General features: G+C 45.6%; 1 protein-coding gene and 1 long non-coding RNA gene across 7 annotated transcripts in view; one reads left to right on the forward strand and one right to left on the reverse strand.

The window, feature by feature from the left end:
• Positions 1-5009: 5009 nt before the first annotated feature.
• LOC147963412 (protein FAR1-RELATED SEQUENCE 9-like) overlaps positions 5010-22122 on the forward strand; it is a 69395-nt gene continuing 52282 nt past the window's right edge. Inside the window, exons 1-3 of the mRNA XM_087529562.1 lie at positions 5010-6457; positions 6560-6718; positions 6792-6978. Coding sequence (XP_087385688.1) covers positions 5030-6457; positions 6560-6718; positions 6792-6978 — 1774 coding nt within the window. The 5' untranslated portion in view covers positions 5010-5029. The remainder of the gene's footprint in view (positions 6458-6559; positions 6719-6791; positions 6979-22122) is intronic.
• On the reverse strand, positions 7487-12451 carry LOC125531559 (uncharacterized). Of its 6 annotated transcripts, none has more exons than XR_015608471.1 (6): positions 11791-12451; positions 11575-11654; positions 11150-11446; positions 10373-10920; positions 8836-10255; positions 7487-7768 (listed from the first exon to the last, which is right to left on the reverse strand). It is a non-coding gene; the product is annotated as an uncharacterized LOC125531559 (long non-coding RNA). The 6 variants fall into 6 exon arrangements; XR_015608468.1 differs by having other exon boundaries at positions 7487-8115; XR_015608469.1 differs by having other exon boundaries at positions 7487-7824; positions 11791-12450.

Genomic DNA, 22122 nt, shown 5'->3' on the forward strand with positions numbered 1-22122 from the left:
GTCTAAACCTAAGCGCCCAGGGGTCTGGGCCCATCGCCCTTAGCACACCTGCACGTTGCGTGGGCGGCCGGAAGCAGACCTAGCCTAGTGGCGTTCCAGTCCAATCCAGCGCGCGCCGCTCCGTCGCTGACGTCAAGAAGGCTTCGGCTGATACCACGACGCCGGGATACCCATAACTACTCCCGCGTAGATGGTTAGTGCGTATAGACCAAATGGCCAGACTCAGATCAAATACCCAGATCTCGTTAAGCGTGTTAAGTATCCGCGAACGCCGACCAGGGCCAGGCCCACCTCTCTCCTAGGTGGTCGGAACCTGCCCTGTCGCTCCACCTCAAAGATCCACTCGCGGGTGCTCCTACGAGCCGACCCGTCTTTAATCACCACATGTATCATGTACAAAGTATATAGTATATACCTGTGATCAACTCCCGAGTGATCACGGCCCGATAGTATAGCATGGCAGACGGACAAGGATGTAGAGCCACTGATGATAAACTAGCATCCTATACTAAGCAGTAGGATAGCAGGTAATGGTAACAACAGTAGTAGCAAGGACAGGCTATGCATCAGGATAGGAATAACGGAAAGCAGTAACATGCTACACTACTCTAATGCAAGCAGTATAGAGGAGAGCAGGCGATATCTGGTGATCAAGGGGGGGGGGCTTGCCTGGTTGCTCTGGCAAGAGAGAGGGGTCGTCAACACCGTAGTCGTACTGGGTAGCAGCGGCGTCGGTCTCGGTGTCTAGCGAGAGAAGAGGGGGAAGAAACAATAAATATTTAAGCAAACAGATGCATAGCGATGTATGACATGACAAGTATCGGTGCTAGGGGTGCCCTATCGCGGTATGAGGTGATACTGGTGAAGGGGGGAAACATCCGGGAAAGTATCCCCGGTGTTTCGCGTTTTCGGACAGATGAAAAAGAGGGGGAAAGTTGCGAGTTCGATAGGTTAGGGAGGTGTGGTGGACGAACGGGTTGCGTATCCGAAATCGTCTCGCCGTTCTGAGCAACTTTCATGTACAAAGTTTTCCGATCCGAGCTACGGTTTATTTTATATTAATTTTAAAAGATTTAAATCAATTTTAGGATTTATTTAATTAATTTAACCAACATTATCCAGAATAGTGTCTGCTGACGTCATCATGACGTCAGCATGACGTCAGCAGTCAACAGGGTGTTGACTGGGTCAATCTGACGTGTGGGTCCCGCATGTCATACACTGTTTACTCTAATTAGGATCTAACTAATCTAATCACAGTTTAATTAACTCACAATACTTAATTAGGTTAACTAAACAAGATTAATTGAGTTAATTAATTCACTAATTAATTAATTAATTAATTATTAATTTTTTTAATTCCTTTTTTTTGCTCTCTCTTTTTTTTAACGTTCTGGGGCCGGGCCCCACATGTCAGTGGCCCAAAGGGCCACAGCGATTCGGGCGCGCGGGTTACGGGCGCAGGCACCCAGCCCGATTGGCAAATGCCCAGATGGGCAGGGGGCGCCGGCCACGGGCACGGCAAGCCCGGCCGCCTGGGACGACAGCGGCAGCGGCGAGGCCACGTCGGGGTGGCGCCGGGGCAGGGAACGAAGGCGCGGCGCGGGCAAATGGCGGGACGGCGAGCGGCGGCGGACGCAACAGCGATCGGGGCGAGGGGAGCATCGCGAGCAAGGGGGCGGACACGCGCAAGCCGCGGACGGCGCGGGCGACCGGTGGGCGAGCACGGCGCACGCGGAGCTTCAGCACGGGGCAGCGGCCAGTGTGCACATGCATAGGGCACGGCCGGGCGTGAGGAGCGGGTCGAGCAGGCGGGTGCGGCCTTGCGTGCGCAGTCGACGCCGGCAGCGCACAGGGGCGGGGCTTGGCGGCGCGGTGGCCGGAACGGGCAACGGGGACGGGGAGAGAGGGGGGGTGCTCACGGAAGGTGCAGGGAACGGGGCAGCGGTCTCGAGCTCGAGGAGGAGGACGAGGAAGGGGACGGCGTTCGGGTCGCCGGCGACGAGTGCGGCGGGGCGACGGGGTCGAGGGCGCGGCGCCGGAATGGCGGCCTCGGCTCGGGACGAGGAGGACGTGAGGAGGCGAGACGACGGCGTAGACGGGGCGCAGGGACGAGGCGGCGGGTTCGGGCGTGCCGGGGTCGGGGGCGACGGGATCGGGGCGTCGGTTGCCCCCGATCCAGATCCACGAGAGAGGGGGGGAACGAGAGGGAGACGTGGGGAGTGGGGGGGAAGTGGGGCAACGGGATGGGTTAGGGTTTCGGCGTGAGGGGGTTAAGGGAGTGGGGTGGGCCGGCCAGTTGGGCCTTTGCCCAGTTGGGCTGGTGGGTGGCCTGGCCGGCTGGGCCGTCTGGCCCAGTGGGAGGGTCCTTTTTGTTTGTTTGTTTTCTGTTTTTTTTGTATTTTCTTTTCTTTATTTATTTTCTTTTCTGTTTTAATTCATTTTAAGTATTTAGGTCTTTTATAAAGGCATGGATTCCACACCATAAATTCCTAGGCATTTATTTGCACACCCCGAACATTTTTGTTTTAAATTTTGAAAAGTTTTTATCCCCTGGTTGATTTTGAATTTGAATTTGAATCAGTTTCGAACTAGCACGAGACTAGGAACAGTAATCGAGGTGACGTGGCATCATTAGCAGAGGTTCACTGTAGCTTAATTACCCGGGCGTTACATTAACCTTTCATTCCAATACATGAAACATTTTTGTCTACTCGTTGAACATTTTTTCAAATACATGATTAACATTTTTTTCAAACATATTTTTTTGGTGTAACTTTTTTTCATACACATTCTATATTTTTTGCATAGATAAGGAACATTTTTTCAAATATATGATTAACATTTTTTTCAAACATATTTTTTTGGTGTCAACTTTTTTTCATACACATTCTATATTTTTTGTATAGATAAGGAACATTTTTTATACACACATTTAACAATTTTTAAATACATGATTAACACTTTTTAAAACATATTTTTAGTCAAATTTTTTGCATATATATTGTACACTTTTTGTATACATCAGGAACATTTTTTATACACGTTTAACATTTTTTAATTACATGATTAACATTTTTTAAACATATATTTTTATGCCTACTTTTTTTGCAAAAACAATTAGCCCACATCGAGCCAATTAGCTCCAGTCGGCCCACAGTGGGCCGACAGGACCCAATCAGCCCACAGTGGGCCGACAGGGGCCAGTCGGCCAGCTGTAGGCCGACTGGAATCCAATGGCCGACTATATTATTTTAAAAAAAAAATTACCCAGCGTAATATTTATGAAAAATAATAAAAAAAATGTATTATTTAAAAAAATTAGCCAAAAGGGCGCCAAAATGCGAAATTCCTTATCTGAGCCCTGCCTCAGATGCTCCCGCTCAGAAAAAAATCAAAACAAATACTAGAAAAATCCAAAAATTCCAATTTTTTTGTGTGGTAGATAATTTTATGCGTGAGGTCCGCTCCAAATTTTAACTCATTTGGATATCTGAGCAGCTCTCAGCAAAAAAGACATCAGGGACGCGGAAGTGACCTACAGCCTTAAAGCGCACAATTATCAATAGCGGCTTAACCAGAAATCAGGAAATTCTTCTCTTCAATTGAGCAGCAAAGGAATCCGCGTCCCTGATGGCTTCTCCGAGTCTTGCATCCCTGACGACTTCTCCGAGGAGTGTTCTAGGGAACAAGGACACTGATGAACAATCTCATGCACCAAAAGTAAGAAATCTCACTCGGTTCTGACGATGAATCGGCGGCAAATTCTCTAATTTCTTTGTTTTGAACCATTGCGGGAGACTTCACATCCAGCAGTGCACACAAATATGTTTGCCTAAAAGATCCACTTTCCATCAACTGTGACACGATCCAAAGTGTTGGCCGGGAAAAAGCAGTGTGTTGCACCCTTGTAGAACTTCTACAGAAATCTGTGACCGCATTCTGCAAAAGCCAAACAACAACGGAAAGTTAGTTTTTTTTTAATTTAGAAAAACAAAGCAGTGTCATGTACAGTAGCCAATTTCAAACGTTCCTGTACCATCTTTGATTTCAGTTTTTGGAAAACATGCACTACAGTTTTTTCTATTCTTTTTACAATACATATAGTTCATGGACAAACATAAGAGATAGTTGAATATACTTGCACAAACCGTGTACTGATATGAAATATAAACAGAACAAGGATTCTAGAGTGCATCATGATTTCTCCTCTAAAACTTAAGACTCCTGATGTCTCAATGCACTCCATGTTTCTTAAGACAAATACGATTGCAAGAGATATAAATCTGATTTATGGTGCAGTTCATAAAAACTCATGATAGGCAAATATGATTTCTATATGTGTGTATTAACTAAATTGAATCCTAACTGATATAGGATCAAGAAACTGCAGTAGATCACACCGATGAAAGGGTACCAAAGCTTGGCATGAAATTTTTATCTAAAGAGGAAGCTTATTTATTTTATATAAGTATGCTAAAACCATCGGTTTTAGCATCAGAAGAAGCAGTGGTCATAAAGTTATGAACTCTTCTACAATGCAGCAACGGACATTTACATGCTCTCGTCAAGGTATGGGTTATTTTCATTTTTTAAATTATAATCACTTCTTTATGCTCTAAGATAATTACAACAACTTATAGGCCATCGCCGGGAAGATAAAAGAGAGGAGACATTCACTTACAGTAGGCCTGAAACACGATGTGGTTGTGATGCCCGTATGAAAATTAGCCTTAGAGATGGATTTTGTTATGTGTATGAATTTGAGGCGTCACATAACCACACTCTTGCTAATGGAGTCATGGCCCAATACTTGAGATCCCAGAGAAAAGTGACAAAAGCATAGATAGCAAACGCAGAGGTCGCAAAGTCAGTTGGCATTTCAAATAAAGCAACAATCGATTTGATGGCTAAAGAAGCAGGTGGAAGTGAAAACCTTGGCTTTACACCTCAAGATATGAAAAATTGTTTGTACTCAAAGAGAACAATAAGAGCAAAGGTAGGTGACACAGGGGGGGTATTAGAATACATGGAGAAAAAGGTCTCAGAAGATGTCAACTTCTTCTATTCAATTCAAGTGGATGAGGATGAGTTGATAACTAATATTTTTTGGGCCGACTCCAAAATGATTTCAGACTATGCAATGTTCGGCGATGTTATATGCTTTGACACCACATACAAAAAACTAGATGATGGACGTCCATTTGGTTTGATTGTTGGGGTGAATAAACATAAGAAAACTATTGTCTTTGGTGCTGCACTTCTCTATGATGAAACCGCTGCTAGTTTTGCTTGGCTTTTCAGAAGTTTCCTAAAAGTTATGTCAGGAAAACATCCATGTACAATTCTCACCGATGAAGATGCAACAATGGCGAAGGCAATTCGTGAAGTCTTCCCTCATTCTCACCATAGACTTTGTGTGTGGCATATGAATCAAAATGCTTGCAAGCACCTCGCCGGAGTTGTTGACGAATATAAGAAGTTCAATGTTGATTTTCAGCACTGTATATATGATATAGAAGAGGAGGATGAATTTGTAGGTGCATGGGATAAAATGATTGACAAGTATGGACTATGTGACAATGAATGGCTGCAAAGGCTATTTGAGAAAAAGGAACATTGGGCATTAGTGTACGGTAAAAATATGTTCTCTGCCCACATGAGCACTACCCAAAGAAGTGAAAGCATGAACAATGAATTGAAGAGATACATTAGTATTAAATATGACATGCTTACTTTCGTTGAGCATTTTGAACGGCTAGTTTCGGATAAAAGATGTGAAGAGGTGAAGTATGACTTTAAAGCAACACAGACTACTCCCGTGTTGAAGGCTGAATCTAGCTATATGTTAAAACAAGCTGTAGCTACATATACTCCAGCAATATTCAAGATGGTTCAAGATCAAGTGCTTCGGACTCTGAACTATGACACGATGCTTTGTGATGAAAGTGACACAGAGGTGAAGATTTATGTAGTAAAATTTTATGGCACACAACGTGAACATGTTGTTAGATTCATTCCGAAAGAAGAAAAGGTTAGCTGCAGTTGCAAAAGGTTTGAGTTTGCTGGAATTATTTGCTCTCATTGCTTAAAGGTACTTGATATTAACAATATCAAGCATATCCCTGGGGATTATATCTTGAAAAGATGGACAATTGATGCCAAAGTTCTAGATATAACAAGCAAATGCAACCCGCATGATAACCTAAAAGCAAGAATGTCTAACCGCTACAAGGAACTACGTAGAATATTTGTGAAACTAGCTACTCATGCCGATGAGTCAAAAGAATCATACTATAAGGCTGCTAAGTGTGTAGAGCAATTAGCACAAGATGTGGAGAAATGCTTGAAGATTAGAGCTGGTCCAGATTTGGTTAGCGCCGATCCACATTTGGTTCATGTTGATCCAGATTTGGTTCGCGCTGATCCAGATTTGGTTAACCCTAATCAAGATTTGGTTAGTGTTGATCCAGATTTGATTGCCAACGGTAATAATACAATGTTGCTTGTTTCTTATAAAACCTCAACTGTACTGACCTTTCTCTATCATTTTCTATAGGCTCCTTTGGAATTTTTCACGAATCAAATGGCTGCATATCAATTACACTATAATGCTATGCTAAGTGCTTCAATGCAACCATCAATTGGTAATGCCATCCCTATGCCACCACGGACCCAACAAATGTTGGCTGGATTCCAACCATACAATACAGCAATGGTAGAAGCAGTCCACACTTTCATTTTTCCTATTTTTTAAACTTCAGTGCAACTGAACTTTGCTTTCTCTACAGGGTCATCCAACAAATAACATGTACACCCCGCTGCAGGGTACCATTGGGGCCTCTAACTCTGGTTTGATGACAGGAAAAAATCAAGACTTCCTCCATCAACCGAATCCAACATCTATCCTAAATGCTTCAATGCTGCAATCAAGTGGTCATACCATCCCAATGCCACCGCAGATCCAAGAACACGGCAATATGATACGTCTCCAACGTATCTATAATTTTTTATTGTTCCATGCTATTATATTATCAATCTTGGATGTTTTATATGCATTTATATGCTACTTTATATGATTTTTGGGACTAACCTATTAACCTAGTGAAGGAAATATGCCCTAGAGGCAATAATAAAGTTGTTATTTATATTTCTTATATCATGATAAATGTTTATTATTCATGCTAGAATTGTATTAACCGGAAACTTAGTACATGTGTGAATACTTAGACAAACTAAGTGTCACTAGTATGCCTCTACTTGACTAGCTCGTTGAATCAAAGATGGTTAAGTTTCCTAGCCATAGACATGAGTTGTCATTTATTAACGGGATCACATCATTAGAGAATGATGTGATTGACTTGACCCATTCCGTTCGCTAAGCATTTGATCGTTTAGTATACTAGATGACCCGATTGCGCCAATGGCGCAAGAAGCGAATTAGAAAGAATGTTAGTAGTGAGTAAGTAGGAGATATAAGTGGAAATATAATGCAATGTGGATTGTATTACATCATGTATTATGAAATCAATACAAGAGAACCAAATAATGTTACCACCTCTATACTAACAACCAACATTTTAGCATAAGGAGTGTCACATGAGTGTTTACTTGCACATCAGGAGTATCACAATTACAACTAAAGAGGCATTGTCCTCACTGCTGTAAGAGTTCCAAGCCTCGCAACTTCTTCCTCCATCTCTGCACATGACCCTCAGTTACGGACCTCGTCCCTCAGCTATGATTATTTCAAGATGAAATCAACATGCTATTTCTCTCACATGGAACATGTTCAGAATTTAGTCAGTCTCACTAATCTTTCAGCTACAAAGGCAGAAAGAAAAATGGCATGATCAATAACTAAAAAAAATGGAACAATAATAAGTGACTCAAGTTTGTACTAACTTCGTACTAAAGTTAGTATAAACTTGAGTCACTTATTTTGAGACGGAGGGAGGAGTAGAAGATGGCACACATAAGGTGGGCTATGAAAGAACAAGTAGAATTGTTGTAAAGTGCAGCACCACAGGTAAGCAGGGCCATAATTTTAGTTCAGCAGATCAGCACTATGTTTACACAACAGAGGTTTGTAGACTGAACTTCGTGGCAACACCCCTACAGAAAAGTACATTAGACTAAAACTCTGATAAATATTACCAGCTACGAAGCCTAGGTTATCTATTGTCCGAAACAATATCAAAATTAACTGATGAAAATAGAAATAACAGTGGATATTTATGTTCTCTACTTGGACCCATATGGTCCATGTTCTACACTCCAAAATGTAGTGAAGGTAGATTTCCTAGTGATTTTTTTGCTATGCATTTTCTGTGAATCCCTCCAGCTTTAGCATGGTTTTTTCTTGTCTTCTTACTCATGAGCTTCAAGCACCGCGCCTGTGTTATAGGCTGTCATGACTATCATCTCAACAACTTCTCCTTTTGGGTGTACTATTGTTTCACAAAACGTGGGTGGTCCATACACAAGTATAAACTAAGATGAAATCACACCAAAAACCAAGCAAGAATTACGCGGTAACCAATGATAAGCATTTGTAATTAGCAACTGTCAATGCCAACATTATTTTCAAATGGCAAATAATGGGTTAAATAAAATAAGTAGCCTCGAAACATAGCAATTACATATAAAAACAAGCATGATAATCCTAACCAAATATGCGCAAGCACGCATTAAAATCAAATTCTAGGGTGAACCACACAATAATAATTGTGAAATATGAAGCCTCCAAACTGACCCACCATGAAATTTCAATTTTGCTAGATGCAAATCCACACAAAAGAAGAGAAGAAAACTGCGGAAGAAGCAAGGCCTCACCTCTGATTAAACCGAGCTCGTATGTGTTGATGGTCATTGGGCAGCCGGCGGCATCCACCAGTTGAGGCAGCCAGGGGCCAATACAGGACTATTTAACCAAATCGGGGAATACATTTTTGGTCAGGATGGCCTGGGAGGCCTGTTTTTCTACCAGCAATATTTCTCCCTGGCTCATTTCATCCTCATCTGCACCCCACGTGCTTCATCATTACACACGTTAATTAGGTTCAGTTTATACAACAAATATATAGGAAATCACGAAAAAGAAAACAAATACATAGGAAGAAATCAAGCACCACAAATATCTCGGTTATGACTATAAGAACAAAACAATGTATAAGACACATTTATCCCAGCAATACAACATAAACAATTTTTCTATGCTGGCAGTGGCGACAAAGTACATAAACTTGCTTTCTTTTGCAAACAGAAAACTCTTTACTACTGCATACTAATCGCAGATTCGGATTCCCAATAACCGATCGGTGATTAAAGAAACCACACATAAGGTAATCGACTATGTACCCAGTGGAGCCAGCTACTCAAGGAGCCTGGGACTCACTGGGACGTTGGCTTGCATTTGTCCTGGTTAATCCCTCAACATCACTATATAGTTTGATTATTATAACTTGTTGTGAGTTTGACAAGAAAGTATTAACAGATAAGGTTTCCTAATAAAATCTGTCAAAGCAAGAGTAGTATTCAACGTCCAAAATTAAGTGCAGGGAGCACCAAATGTACACTATTCCTGAAATAATCTTAGTCACTGAACCAGTTGCAGCCATGGCGTCAATCTTCCTTCAGTTACAAACTACTCTCATACTCCAAACTAAGTATAATGTACTAAAAATTACATGGATGGCATGGCAAATAATTCAGGATGGCAAATAACAAATTGTTTTTACTCACCTAGTTCCGAAAAAGAACTGAAAGTTCAGTACATGATTTAGGGCATATTACCTTTGAAACAAAACAAAGTAAATTTATGTCATGAAATGCACACACTTGATCTCCCACTACCTACATGGAAAGGTACTAAAACTTACATGGATGGCATGGGAAACAATTTAGGATGGAAGATAACAAATTGTTTATACTCGCCTAGTTCCAAAAAAGAACTGAAAGATCAGTAAATGATTTAGGGCATATTACCTTTGAAACAAAACACATGATAAATAGCTAGATTAATTGGCATTGGGTACAACAAAAATAGCTAGATTAATTGGCATTAATCAACAGGAGCGAAACGAAGAACAAAAAGAAACTAAGAGAGGGTTCCTACAGATTATGCCATATACAAAACTACATCATTGCAGTGCTCGCCTCGAAGCTCCTTCATTGGGAACATCTCCAGAACTAAAGCCCCATTTCCATATAACCAATCTGATACTTAGATCAATCATCACCACCGCAAATTTTTCTGTAGGTATAAACAAGAAAAAATACAGAGAAGAAAAATGAGCATGTATGGCCTACAGGTATGAACAAGAACAATGAGCTGATCAGTAAGAAAGGAAAGAAGCGGAAGGAAGAGGACCATGGACACGAACTGTTGTTGCGAAGCACGAAGTCGCCCCTTCACCCTCCTCTGGTGGCGCTTGGCCCATCACCAGCCATGCTGCTCCTTCCCTCGCCCGCCAGACCCCCGCCGGCCGCCACCATCGCTTGCATCCAGGCCGCCAACAGCAGCCTTGACCCGACCCCCACCCTTGCCTGCGTGCCGCTCTATGGCACCGCTCCACTCTGTTAATAAGACACACATTCACATTAGTAATTAGTCTACCATTTTCAGTTTTATGACCAAACAAATTAAAACCAAAAAACACTTAGAATCCTTGTCATTTCCTTCTCATAGTTGTTGTCCGACTAACGGTCAAATTGAAGTCTCGTGTACTGCCTCGAGAAAGTGTGCATTGGACTGCTTGTCGCATGTATGTCTTCAGCATGCTCTTGCACTCTCGCTCCTTTGTGAGCTGGCTTCACCATATTTCAGTAGGATTATTAGCGTATTGCTAGGTTTCCTCCAATGCACTAACCCAACCAGCACACGGCTTCCGGTCTGGTGGTGCACACCCTACCCCGAGCCTGTAAGTTAAACATTTAAGTCACATTCAGACTCTCATGTAGGATCGACCATCGAAGTCATAATTCATAATCAAACTCCACTAAACTAATCCAGCAGTTCAACATTATATCTGTTAAGCTACGCATTAAGTAAAGGGCAGAGTCGCTTGTACTGCAGCGTCATATCGCTACAAATATTTCAGGCTTTTCAGTATTTTATTACTGAGTATAAGCACAGAGCGAACCATACCTTTTTTGTCAACTTCAGGATTCATCTTCAATCAATTCTACATATTGGGCAGGCAACCTATGCAAATTTAGATCCGCATCAGAGATCCGAGGCTGCACGCAACCACACATGAAGGAGGCGGGCTGGTAAGCTTGGGGACATCCCCACCACCGTCGCCGCCAACCGCCTGACCGCAACCAGACCCAGCATTTGAGTCAGCAAGAATGGCAATTCCCGCTCCGCTGGTCGCAAACACAAGACCAGAGGAACTGGACCTGGGTGCTCATGGCTGTCGGAGAACTCCTCTCACAGTGGAACCTGAAAAAAGATGGCAATGGCGGCGACCAAGGCCCGTCAGATGGGACGCAGAAGAAATCCTCAAATACTTTGCAGAAAATTTATTCAGGAAATGACAGAGTAGACTGAGAATCACCAAAACAACTCACCTCAGATGTAGCACCCATCGAGGAGACCTGCTTCACCCCCAATGATCCACCACTACCTCACACACACGTCATGCCACCTCCTACATCAAGCCATTGTGGAAGCAGAAATCTAAGAATGTGCACTGAAACCTCAAGTAGTTTCATCTCGGACAGCTCGAGCGGGCTGGCTGCCTCGGTCGCCTGGACCATGAAAGAGAGAATATGGTGGAGGCCTACCTCGACTGGTGCGGGTGAGTTCGTCCAGGCCATGACTGGCGCAAGAAGATGGCAGCACTGCGGGGATGAGGGGCGTCTCCGTCCTCCCGGTCGGCCGGTGGTGACCCTCTCCCATCCGACGCCGCGCCTCCTTCTCCTCTTTCCTCTCTCTCTCTCTCTCTCTCTCTCTCTCTCTCTCTCTCTCTCCTCTCCTTCCATCTTCTCCCTCTCATCTTCTCTCTCTCACGCAGATCGAATCGAGCGCCGCAGCTCACTCCGGAGGCGTCGTCCTCGGCCGCGAGGAGGAGGATGCAGGGGAGCCCGTCCCGCGCGAACCCGGAGCAGGCGTTGGAGATCGGGTTCGCCCGCGAAGCGCGTGGCCACGATGGCCTGCACGCGAGCGATGGGAAGGCGGGGAGGAGGAAGAGGCGAAGCGGTGGAGGAGTAGCAGGCGGCGGCGGGGCTCCTACGGCGCAGAAGGAGGAGGAGGAGGAGGTGGGAGGGAGCGGCGGCGGATGAGGGAGGGAGGAGTGAGGGGCGTGGGGCTGTGGATTGGGGCTAGGGTTCGATGCCGTTTTCGTCCCTCGCGCGGTGCGGTGTTTTTTCCGGTCGTGTGGTGAGGTGCGCCCTCGCTCCCACGCGAAGTGCGGTGCTTTTTTCCCCTCGGGTGGTGCGGTGTGTTGGAGCCATCGGTTCTGCCTAGGAGTCTAGGAGGCTTTATATGTTAGATTGCTATTGCTTTCTTCATGACTTATACATGTTCCTATGACTATGAGATTGTGTAACTTCCGAATACCGGAGGAACACTTTGTGTGCTATCAAACGTCACAACATAACTGGGTGATTATAAAGGTGCTCTACAGGTGTCTCCGATGGTACTTGTTGAGTTGGCATAGATCGAGATTAGGATTTGTCACTCCGATTGCCGGCAAGGTATCTCTGGGCCCTCTCAGTAATACACATCACTATAAGCCTTGCAAGCAATGCAACTAATGAGTTAGTTGCGGGATGATGTATTACGGGACGAGTAAAGAGACTTGCCGGTAACGATATTGAACTAGGTATTGGGATACCAACGATCGAATCTCGGGCAAGTAACATACCGATGACAAAGGGAACAACGTATGTTGTTATGCGGTTTGACCGATAAAGATCTTCGTAGAATATGTAGGAGCCAATATGAGCATCCAGGCTCCACTATTGGTTATTGACCGGAGACGTGTCTTGGTCATGTCTACATAGTTCTCAAACCCGTAGGGTCCGCACGCTTAAAGTTCTGTGACGATCGGTATTATGAGTTTATGTGTTTTGATGTACCGAAGGTAGTTCGGAGTCCCGGATGAGATCGGGGACATGACGGGGAGTCTCGAAATGGTCGAGACGTAAAGATCGATATATTGGACGACTATATTCAGACATCGGAAAGGTTCTGAGTGGTTCGGGTATTTATCGAAGTACCGGAGAGTTACGGAATTCGCCGGGGAGCATATGGGCCTTATTGGGCTTTAGGAGAAAGAGGGAGGGGAGGCTGCGCCCCCCCCCAAGGCCTAGTCCGAATTGGACTAGGGGGAGGGGCGGCGCCCCCTCCTTCGTTCTCTTCTCTTTTCCCTTTCCTTCTCTCCTACTCCTATTACATGGAAGGGGAGGAATCCTACTCAGTAGGACTCCCCAGGGTGCGCCATATAGAGAGGGCCGGCCCCTCCCCTCCTCCACTCCTTTATATACGGGTGAAGGGGGCACCCCATGGACACAGAAGTTGATCATTAATCTCTCTTAGCCGTGTGCGGTGCCCCCCTCCACCATAATCCACCTCTGTCATATCGTAGCGGTGCTTAGGCGAAGCCCTGCGTCGGTAACTTCATCAACACCGTGACCACGCCATCGTGCTGACGAAGCTCCTCCCCGAAGCTCTACTGGATCGTGAGTTCATGGGACGTCAACGAGCTGAACGTGTGCTGAACGCGGAGGTGCTGTACGTTCGGTACTGAGGATCGGTCGATCGTGAAGACGTACGACTACATCAACCGCGTTGTCATAACGCTTCCGCTTACGGTCTACGAGGGTACGTGGACAACACTCTCCCCTCTCGTTGCTATGCATCACCATGATCTTGCGTGTGCGTAGGAAACTTTTGTAATTACTACGTTCCCCAACACCTAGAGCCCAGTGCCAGTTTCTGTTTTTTCCTTGTTTTTGAGTATTGCAGAAAAGGAATATCAAACGGAGTCCAATTGACCTGAAAATTTATGGAGATTGTTTTTGGACCAGAAGAAGCCCACGGAGCATCGGAGATGGGCCAGAAGAGTCCCGAGGCCACCACGAGGGTGGGGGGCACGCCCTACCCCCCTGGGTGGGCCCCCCTACCTCGTGGTCGCCTCGGGGACCCCCTGGCTTGTTCCCGACGCCAAAACCTCTTATATATACCCAAACATCCAGAACATAACCTAGATCGGGAGTTCCGCCGCCGCAAGCCTCTGTAGCCACCAAAAAAAAATCGGGACCCTGTTCCGGCACCCTGCCGGAGGGGGCCGGGGATCCCTCACCGGTGGCCATCTTCATCATCTCGGTGCTCTCCATGATGAGGAGGGAGTAGTTCACCCTCGGGGCTGAGGGTATGTACCAGTAGCTATGTGTTTGATCTCTCTCTCTCTCTCGTGTTCTTGATTTGGCACGATCTTGATGTATCGCGAGCTTTGCTATTATAGTTGGATCTTATGATGTTTCTCCCCCTCTACTCTCTTCTAATGGATTGAGTTTTCCCTTTGAAGTTATCTTATCGGATTGAGTCTTTAGGGATTTGAGAACACTTGATGTATGTCTTGCATGTGCTTATCTGTGGTGACAATGGGATATCACGTGATTCACTTGATGTATGTTTTGGTGATCAACCTGCGGGTTCAGTGACCTTGTGAACTTATGCATAGGGGTTGGCACACGTTTTCGTCTTGACTCTCCGATAAAACTTTTGGGCACTCTTTGAAGTTCTTTGTGTTGGTTGAATAGATGAATCTGAGATTGTGTGATGCATAATCAAACCCACGGATACTTGAGGTGACATTGGGGTATCTAGGTGACATTAGGGTTTTGGTTGATTTGTGTCTTAAGGTGTTATTCTAGTACGAACTCTAGGATAGATCGAATGGAAAGAATATCTTCGTGTTACTTTACTACGGACTCTTGAATAGATCAATCAGAAAGGATAACTTTGAGGTGGTTTCATACCCTACCATAATCTCTTTGTTTGACCTCCGCTATTAGTGACTTTGGAGTGACTCTTTGTTGCATGTTGAGGGATAGTTATATGATCCAATTATGTTATTATTGTTGAGAGAACTTGCACTAGTGAAAGTATGAACCCTAGGCCTTGTTTCAACGCATTGCAATACCGTTTGTGCTCACTTTTATCATTAGTTACCTTGCTGTTTTTTTTTCAGATTACAAAAACCTATATCTACCATCCATATTGCACTTGTATCACCATCTCTTCGCCGAACTAGTGCACCTATACAATTACCATTGTATTGGGTGTGTTGGGGACACAAGAGACTCTTTGTTATTTGGTTGCAGGGTTGTTTGAGAGAGACCATCTTCATCCTACGCCTCCCACGGATTGATAAACCTTAGGTGAAACTTGTTGCTGTCCTACAAATCTCTCTGCACTTGGAGGCCCAACAACGTCTACAAGAAGAAGGTTGTGTAGTAGACATCACAATACTCCAGTGGTATAAGCAGTCCACACTTTCATTTCACGTATAGTGTCAGAACTTCAATGAAACTAAACTTCTCTAATTTTTTGCACAGGGTCATCCAACAGATCACATATATACATATTTACAATGACAACATTCCACGCTTGAAAGTGCGTTAAGTCGACTAGAGGGGGGTGAATAGGAAATTTTTACAAATTTGTCACTGAGGAATTTCAAGGTGAGGAGATTCCTAAGTCACGAACTATTAGCAACGGAATAAGTACTCAGAAATAAGCATAACAGAGTAGTAGCACAGTCATCATGATGAAATGAAAACAAGCACAGAGTACAGAAAGCGTAAACACAGGATAAGCAGGCTGAAGACAAGACTGACTGAAGAAATTGAACTGAGGAAATTGAGAAAGTCTTCAATCAAAGTCTTCAAATAGTAGCGATTAAGAACACAACACAGTAATGAGAAAGGATTGAGGAAATAGAACCAGTTAGCTCGGTGAAGACAATGATTTGGTAGACCAGTTCCAACTGTTGTGACAGTCGTACGTCTGGTTGGAGTGGCTAGGTATTTAAACCCAAGGACACATAGTCCCGGACACACAGTCCTCACCATATTCTCCTTGAGCTAAGGTCACACAGACCTCGCCCAATCACTATGGGTAAGTCTTCAGGTGACTTCCAAACCTTCACAAACTCGGTCACTCGGCGATCCATAATTTCCTCTTGGATGCTCTAGACCATGACGCCTAACCGTCTGGAAGATGCACAGTCTTCAAAGGTAACAAGCGTCGGTTCCACACAGGAACAATCTTTTCAGTGATGCTCAATCACTTTGGTTTGTAGGTGTTTGGGTTTGGGGTTTTTCCTCACTTGATGATTTTCACTCAAAGTCCTTGGAGGATGGGATGCTCTCAATGACAAGTGTCAGTTTCTCTCGGAGTAGCCAACCAGCTAGTCGTTGAGGGGGGAGGCTATTTATAGCCTAGGGAGCAGCCCGACATGATAAGACATAAATGCCCTTCAATGATATGACCGTTAGGTGGGTAGATATTTTCAGACAGCTTGCGCGTAGCACAGGAACAGTCGGAAATTTGACTCTCAAATTCCTCAGGGCTATCATGTTCCTCACTTGTAGGCAATCCGCACTGGCGAATTCCTAACTCCTTAGTCAGAACAAATTCCTCAGAGAACAGAAGAACTCCGTCTCTGTCACTGAAGAAATTGACTGAACTGTATGAGATTTCCAATGGCTTCACTCGAAGGGATTGGTAGGTGTAGGATTTTGTGATGAGCATCACTTGGAAACTTTTCCTTAGTTTTACCTCGACCCCCTTTAACAGTACGGTCTTTCCGATGACTCAAGAAAGAGAAAATGAAACTACGAAAACAAAGTCTTCACGCTTCATATTCCTCGCATGAATATCAAGTCTTCACGGTCACACCAATTTCTTCACTTTCAAAGTCTTCAGAAGGCCAAAGTCTTCAGTTGAAGACATTCATTTTTAGGGGTCGACTTTCTTTGTAAATATCAAACTCCTCATAGACTTATAGACCTGTGTACACTCACAAACACATTAGTCCCTTAACCTATAAGTCTTCAATACACCAAAATCACTAAGGGGCAATAGATGCACTAACAATCTCCCTCTTTTTGGTGATTGATGACAATATAGGTTAAGTTTTCAATGGAGATAAATATATGAAGTGTAAATACTGATATTGAGGAATTTGATAGCAAGATATAGAAGAACTCCCCCTAAAGATGTGCATATGTGAGGAATTTGCTTTTGAGAAGCAACGCACATTGAAGAGTAGAATCATGGAGATCTCCCCCTATATCTTGTAATTCATACACGCATTTAACATACGATATGAAGAATTTGAAATGCATGATGAAATATGGTGGCTGATGTAATTCAGCATGCGTGCATTAACATAGATAAGGAAATAGCATGCAAAAGAACATAGCAAAGGTATCAGACCACCATCGGAGTTAAGATTACAACTTGATCCAACAAAGTTTTCAAAAGAACGAGAGTTGTAACTTAGCAAAAAAAACGCCCATATAGTAGACCCGCTTGAAGGCTAACTCAAAATTCTCCCCTTTTGTCATCGAATGACAAAAAGGGACGAAAATGAGGACTAACGCCACCGAAGAATATCATCAACACTACAAAAAAAGACACATCCGTGACATTTTGGGCCAAACAAATTTTTTTTCTGTCATACTTATGACACTTCTATGACAATAATTGTGACAAACCCGGTATCATCATAGACGTGGTGGGCTCCTACTTTTATGACAAAAAATCATGACAGAAAATGGGCTTTTCGTCCTGGCGGGCCGGAGACGCAGCTGCATGACATTCTTTGGGCCATCCATGACGGAAAAACCGTGGTAGAAGCGAGGGCGAGGAAAATATCAGGATGTTCCCGGTTACGGTGGGTGGTCGAGGCCGAGTGATGCGCGTTTCTCTCGTACACGCACGCGTGTGGGTGCAAGGTGTTGGGCTCTAACTGAACGCGAGCAAGGCGTTGGGCTCTAACTGAACCTGAGCGATTGCACTGCACGCTACGTGTTACTATACCCGAGCGGTTGATCGATGGCTGTTAACTGAACCCGATCGAGCGATTCCTTCGCTACTGCTGCTATATTCTTTTTTTAGGAAAGCCTCAAATCTGTGGAAAACAGCATACAGCCCATCTGCCATTATTTTTAATAATTTACAGCCCATTTGCTAATTCTTAAGGTTTGTTTTTGAGCCCATATTCTTTTTGTTAGCATTACAGCCCATATTGTGGCCACGGTTAAAAAATCACACTACGAAATTTTGCATATTTCGGTGCGGTCTGAACTGTTTTTAATCCCAAAATTTCGAGTCACATTCAAACTGATTTTAAAAATAAATGTATATCAATATAAAATCCAACAAATTGTCTATGCATAAAAATCAATGCAATTTAAAATCTCGAAATGAAAAAAAGAAATTTGAAACTAATTGCCGGTTTGATGTGTTTTAAAAATGTACAACCCATTTCTCATTACTGATAGGCCATTTTCTCGGCCAGCCGAATGAAGCTCTCCTCGTCTTGAAAGATTTGCAGCCCAACAGGCCTGACAAAGTGACTTACTTGGCAAATTACAAAAATACTAGGTTGTGGCCGTGGACCCAGCTGCGGCCGTGGATCCAGCTATCAGCCTCTCCACGTACAGTACTCTTTCGATGGAAGTCGGTCGTTGACCACATTGACCACGCTGCGCTGAGAGCACCAAAGCGGTGGACGACGGCGAGGCCTAGGAAGGGGACGACGCGGAGCCGGGGAAGACGCGGCAGTGGATGCCCACGCGAAGAGGAGTACGAGGTTCACTGGTTCGGCTGCGGTGTGAGGCTGCCGTCGCCGCAGAATAACAGGGGGTGTGGGTGAGTATAGGGATGGCCTAGCCAGCGGTGGGAGTAGTAGGGGGCGGTGAGGCCTCCGCGGCATCGCAAGCGGCCATGGGAGGCAGGAGCACGAGGCACGACCGGCGCTGGTTTGGGCGGCTGGAACAAGAAGACCAGAGGTTGAAGAAGCACTACGGCCGTTGGATGGACATCGTACGGTCACTAGAGCTAGAATCGTGCATATTGACTAAGTTGAGAAAGCCCTCTGTCCCCGTCAACTTAGTAGGCCCACAAGCCGGCCTCCCACTATATTAGGTCTCAGCTAGTAGGGGGAGTATTCATTTTTTTTGTGCGTAATAAGGAGGCACTTCCTTGCGTGCGAAGATATAGTTGGTGGGTCCGAGCTGTCAGCGGCGGTAACGTTTTTTTCACGAAATACAGAGGCCCTTTCAGTGGGTCTCAGATGTCAGGTGGAGAACCATTATTTTGCACGTAATAAGGAGGCATTTCCTTGCGTGCGGTCGTGGACCTAGCTGTCAGCCTCTCCACGTACAGTCCACTTCAGATGCATGTCGGTCGTTGACCACGTTGACTAGGCCGCGCCGAGAGCACCAGGGCGGTGGACGACGGCGAGGCCTAGGAAGGGAACGACACGGAGCCAGGGAAGACTCGGCAGTTGTTTCCCACGCGGAGGGGAGTACGACTGTACGAGGGTTTACTGGTTCGTCTGCCGTCGTCGGAGAATAATAGCAGGTGCGGGTGAGTAGAGGGATGGCTAGGCTAACAATGGGAGTACGGTGGGGCGGTGAGGCCTGCGAGGCAGCACAGCTGGCCGCAAGGAGGAGGGAGCAGGCAGTCCATCGGCGCTTGTTTGAGCGGCTAGAGCAGGAAGAGCAGAGATTGAAGAAGCACGGCGGCCGTTGGATGGGCATCCAACAATCATTGCTTGTGCGTCAATCTTTTTTTAAGGAAAACCTCAAATCTGTGGAAAACAGCATACAACCCATCTGCCATTATTTCTAATAATTTACAGCCCATTTGCTAACTCTTAAGGGTTTTTTTTGGAGCCCATATTATTGTTGTTAGCATTACAGCCCATATTGTGGCCACGGTTAAAAAATTATACGAAATTTTGCATATTTCGTTGCGGTCTGAACTGTTTTTAATCCTGAAATTTCGAATCACATTCAAACTGATTTTAAAAATAAATGTATATCAATATAAAATCTAACAAATTGTCTATGCATAAAAATCAATGCAATTTAAAATCTTGAAATGAAAAAAAGAAATTTGAAACTAATTGCCGGTTTGATGTGTTTTAAAAAGGGTTAATTGGATATATGCCACTACAATTCTCATCAATTGGAAAAATGCCATTACAATTTTACACTTTGGAAATATGCCACTACAATTCTTCTACACTTCTTCATATGCCATTATACACGGTGAAAGGACCAAAGTGCCCATATGACTTAATTCTATTCTCAATGAAATTGCCATCCCGTCATCTCCCTCCAATTTTTCTCGTGTGTGCTGGCCGCCGCAGCCGTGTGCGGGTGTGCGTGCTGGCCGCCGCAGCCGATGGCTTGCGTGCTGACGGACTGGCCAGGCAGCTGCCTATCCCGCTGTAGCCTCGTGCAGGCTGGCCGCCGCAGCCGCGGGCGTGCTGGTTGGCATGCAGCCGTGCTGGCTGGCCGCCGCCGCGTACGTGCAGCCGTCACAAGCCTCGCCCACAGCTCCCCGTCCTCTCTGTCTAGCAGAGAGCCAGGAAACCGTGCGCATGTGCTCCGGCCTGCTGGGCGCGCATGAGCAGCCGCTCCGTGCGTGCTCCGGCCGGGCAGCAAGTACGTTGAGTGTGTGCAGCGTCTGTGTATGTTCTGGCTAGGCTGCGTGAGTGTGCAACGCAAGGTTTGTTCAGTGCGTGTCTAGCGTGTGTCGGCGACGGCACACGTACACGTTGGGCTTGCCGTCAACTTTGCCGAGCTCAAGTTCCCGGGGCCCTCGAAGGCTCGAACCGATGGAGGCCGCCCGTGCACTCGTCGTGCTCGGCAAGCGGAGTTGCAAGTGAAGCCACACAGCAGCACGACGACGGTTTTGCAAGCGTGGCGACGCATGCAGCGACCAACACCTGTGCGTAGCAGGCGCTTCACACGGTGGCGTGGTGTGTCAGCTCTGTCCTCGTCTGCCTCGATGCATAGCGCGGAGCAAGGAGAAGGGAGACGACGGGGGCGTTTTGGTCTCAAAATGTCTATAATGGCATATGAAGAAGTGTAGAAGAATTGTAGTGGTATATTTCCAAAGTGTAAAATTGTAATGGCCTTTTTCCAATCGACGAAAGTTGTAGTGGCATATATCCAATTAACCCTTTTAAAAATGTACAGCCTATTTCTCATTACTGGTAGGCCATTTTCCCAACCAGCCGAATGAAGCTCTCCTCGTCTTGAAAAATTTGCAGCCCAACAGGCCTGACAAAGCGACTTACTTGGCAAATCACAAAAAAAAATGGGCTGTAGCCATGGACCTAGCTGCGGCCGTGGACCCAGCTGTCAGCCTCTCAACGTACAGTACTCTTCCGATGGAAGTCGGTCGTTGACCACATTAACCACGCCGCGCTGAGAGCACCAAGGCGGTGGAAGACGGCGAGGCCTAGGAAGCGGACGACGCGGAGCCGGGGAAGACGCGACAGTGGATGCCCACGCGGAGAGGAGTACGAGGGTTCACTGTTTCGACTGCGGTGTGAGGATGCCGTCGCCGCAGAATAACAGGAGGTGTGGGTGAGTAGAGGGATGGCCTAGACAGCGGTGGGAGTAGTAAGGGGCGGTGAGGCCCCACGGCATCGGAGCCGGCCACGGGAGGGAGGAGCACGAGGCACGACCGGTGCTGGTTTGGGCGGCTGGAGCAAGAAGACCAGAGGTTGAAGAAGCACTACGGCCGTTGGCTGGACATCGTACGGTCACTGGAGCTAGAATCATTCATATTGACTAAGTTGACAAAGCCCTCCATCCCCGTCAACTTAGTTGGCCCACAAGTCAGCCTCCCACTATTGTGGGTCCCAGCTAGCAGGGGGTATTCATTTTTTGTGCGTAATAAGGAGGCACTTCCTTGCATGCGAAGATATAGCTGGTGGGTCCGAGCTATCAGCGATGGGAACGTTTTTCGCGAAATACAGAGGCCCTTCCGGTGGGTCCCAGCTGTCAGGTGGAGGCATTTCCTTGTGTGCGGCCGTGGACCCAGCTATCAGCCTCTCCACGCACAGTCTACTTCCG

This window comes from Triticum urartu, chromosome 6A (genome assembly GCF_056163025.1).
Source record: "Triticum urartu cultivar PI428250 chromosome 6A, HENAU_Tu73, whole genome shotgun sequence".
NCBI lineage: Eukaryota > Viridiplantae > Streptophyta > Magnoliopsida > Poales > Poaceae > Triticum > Triticum urartu.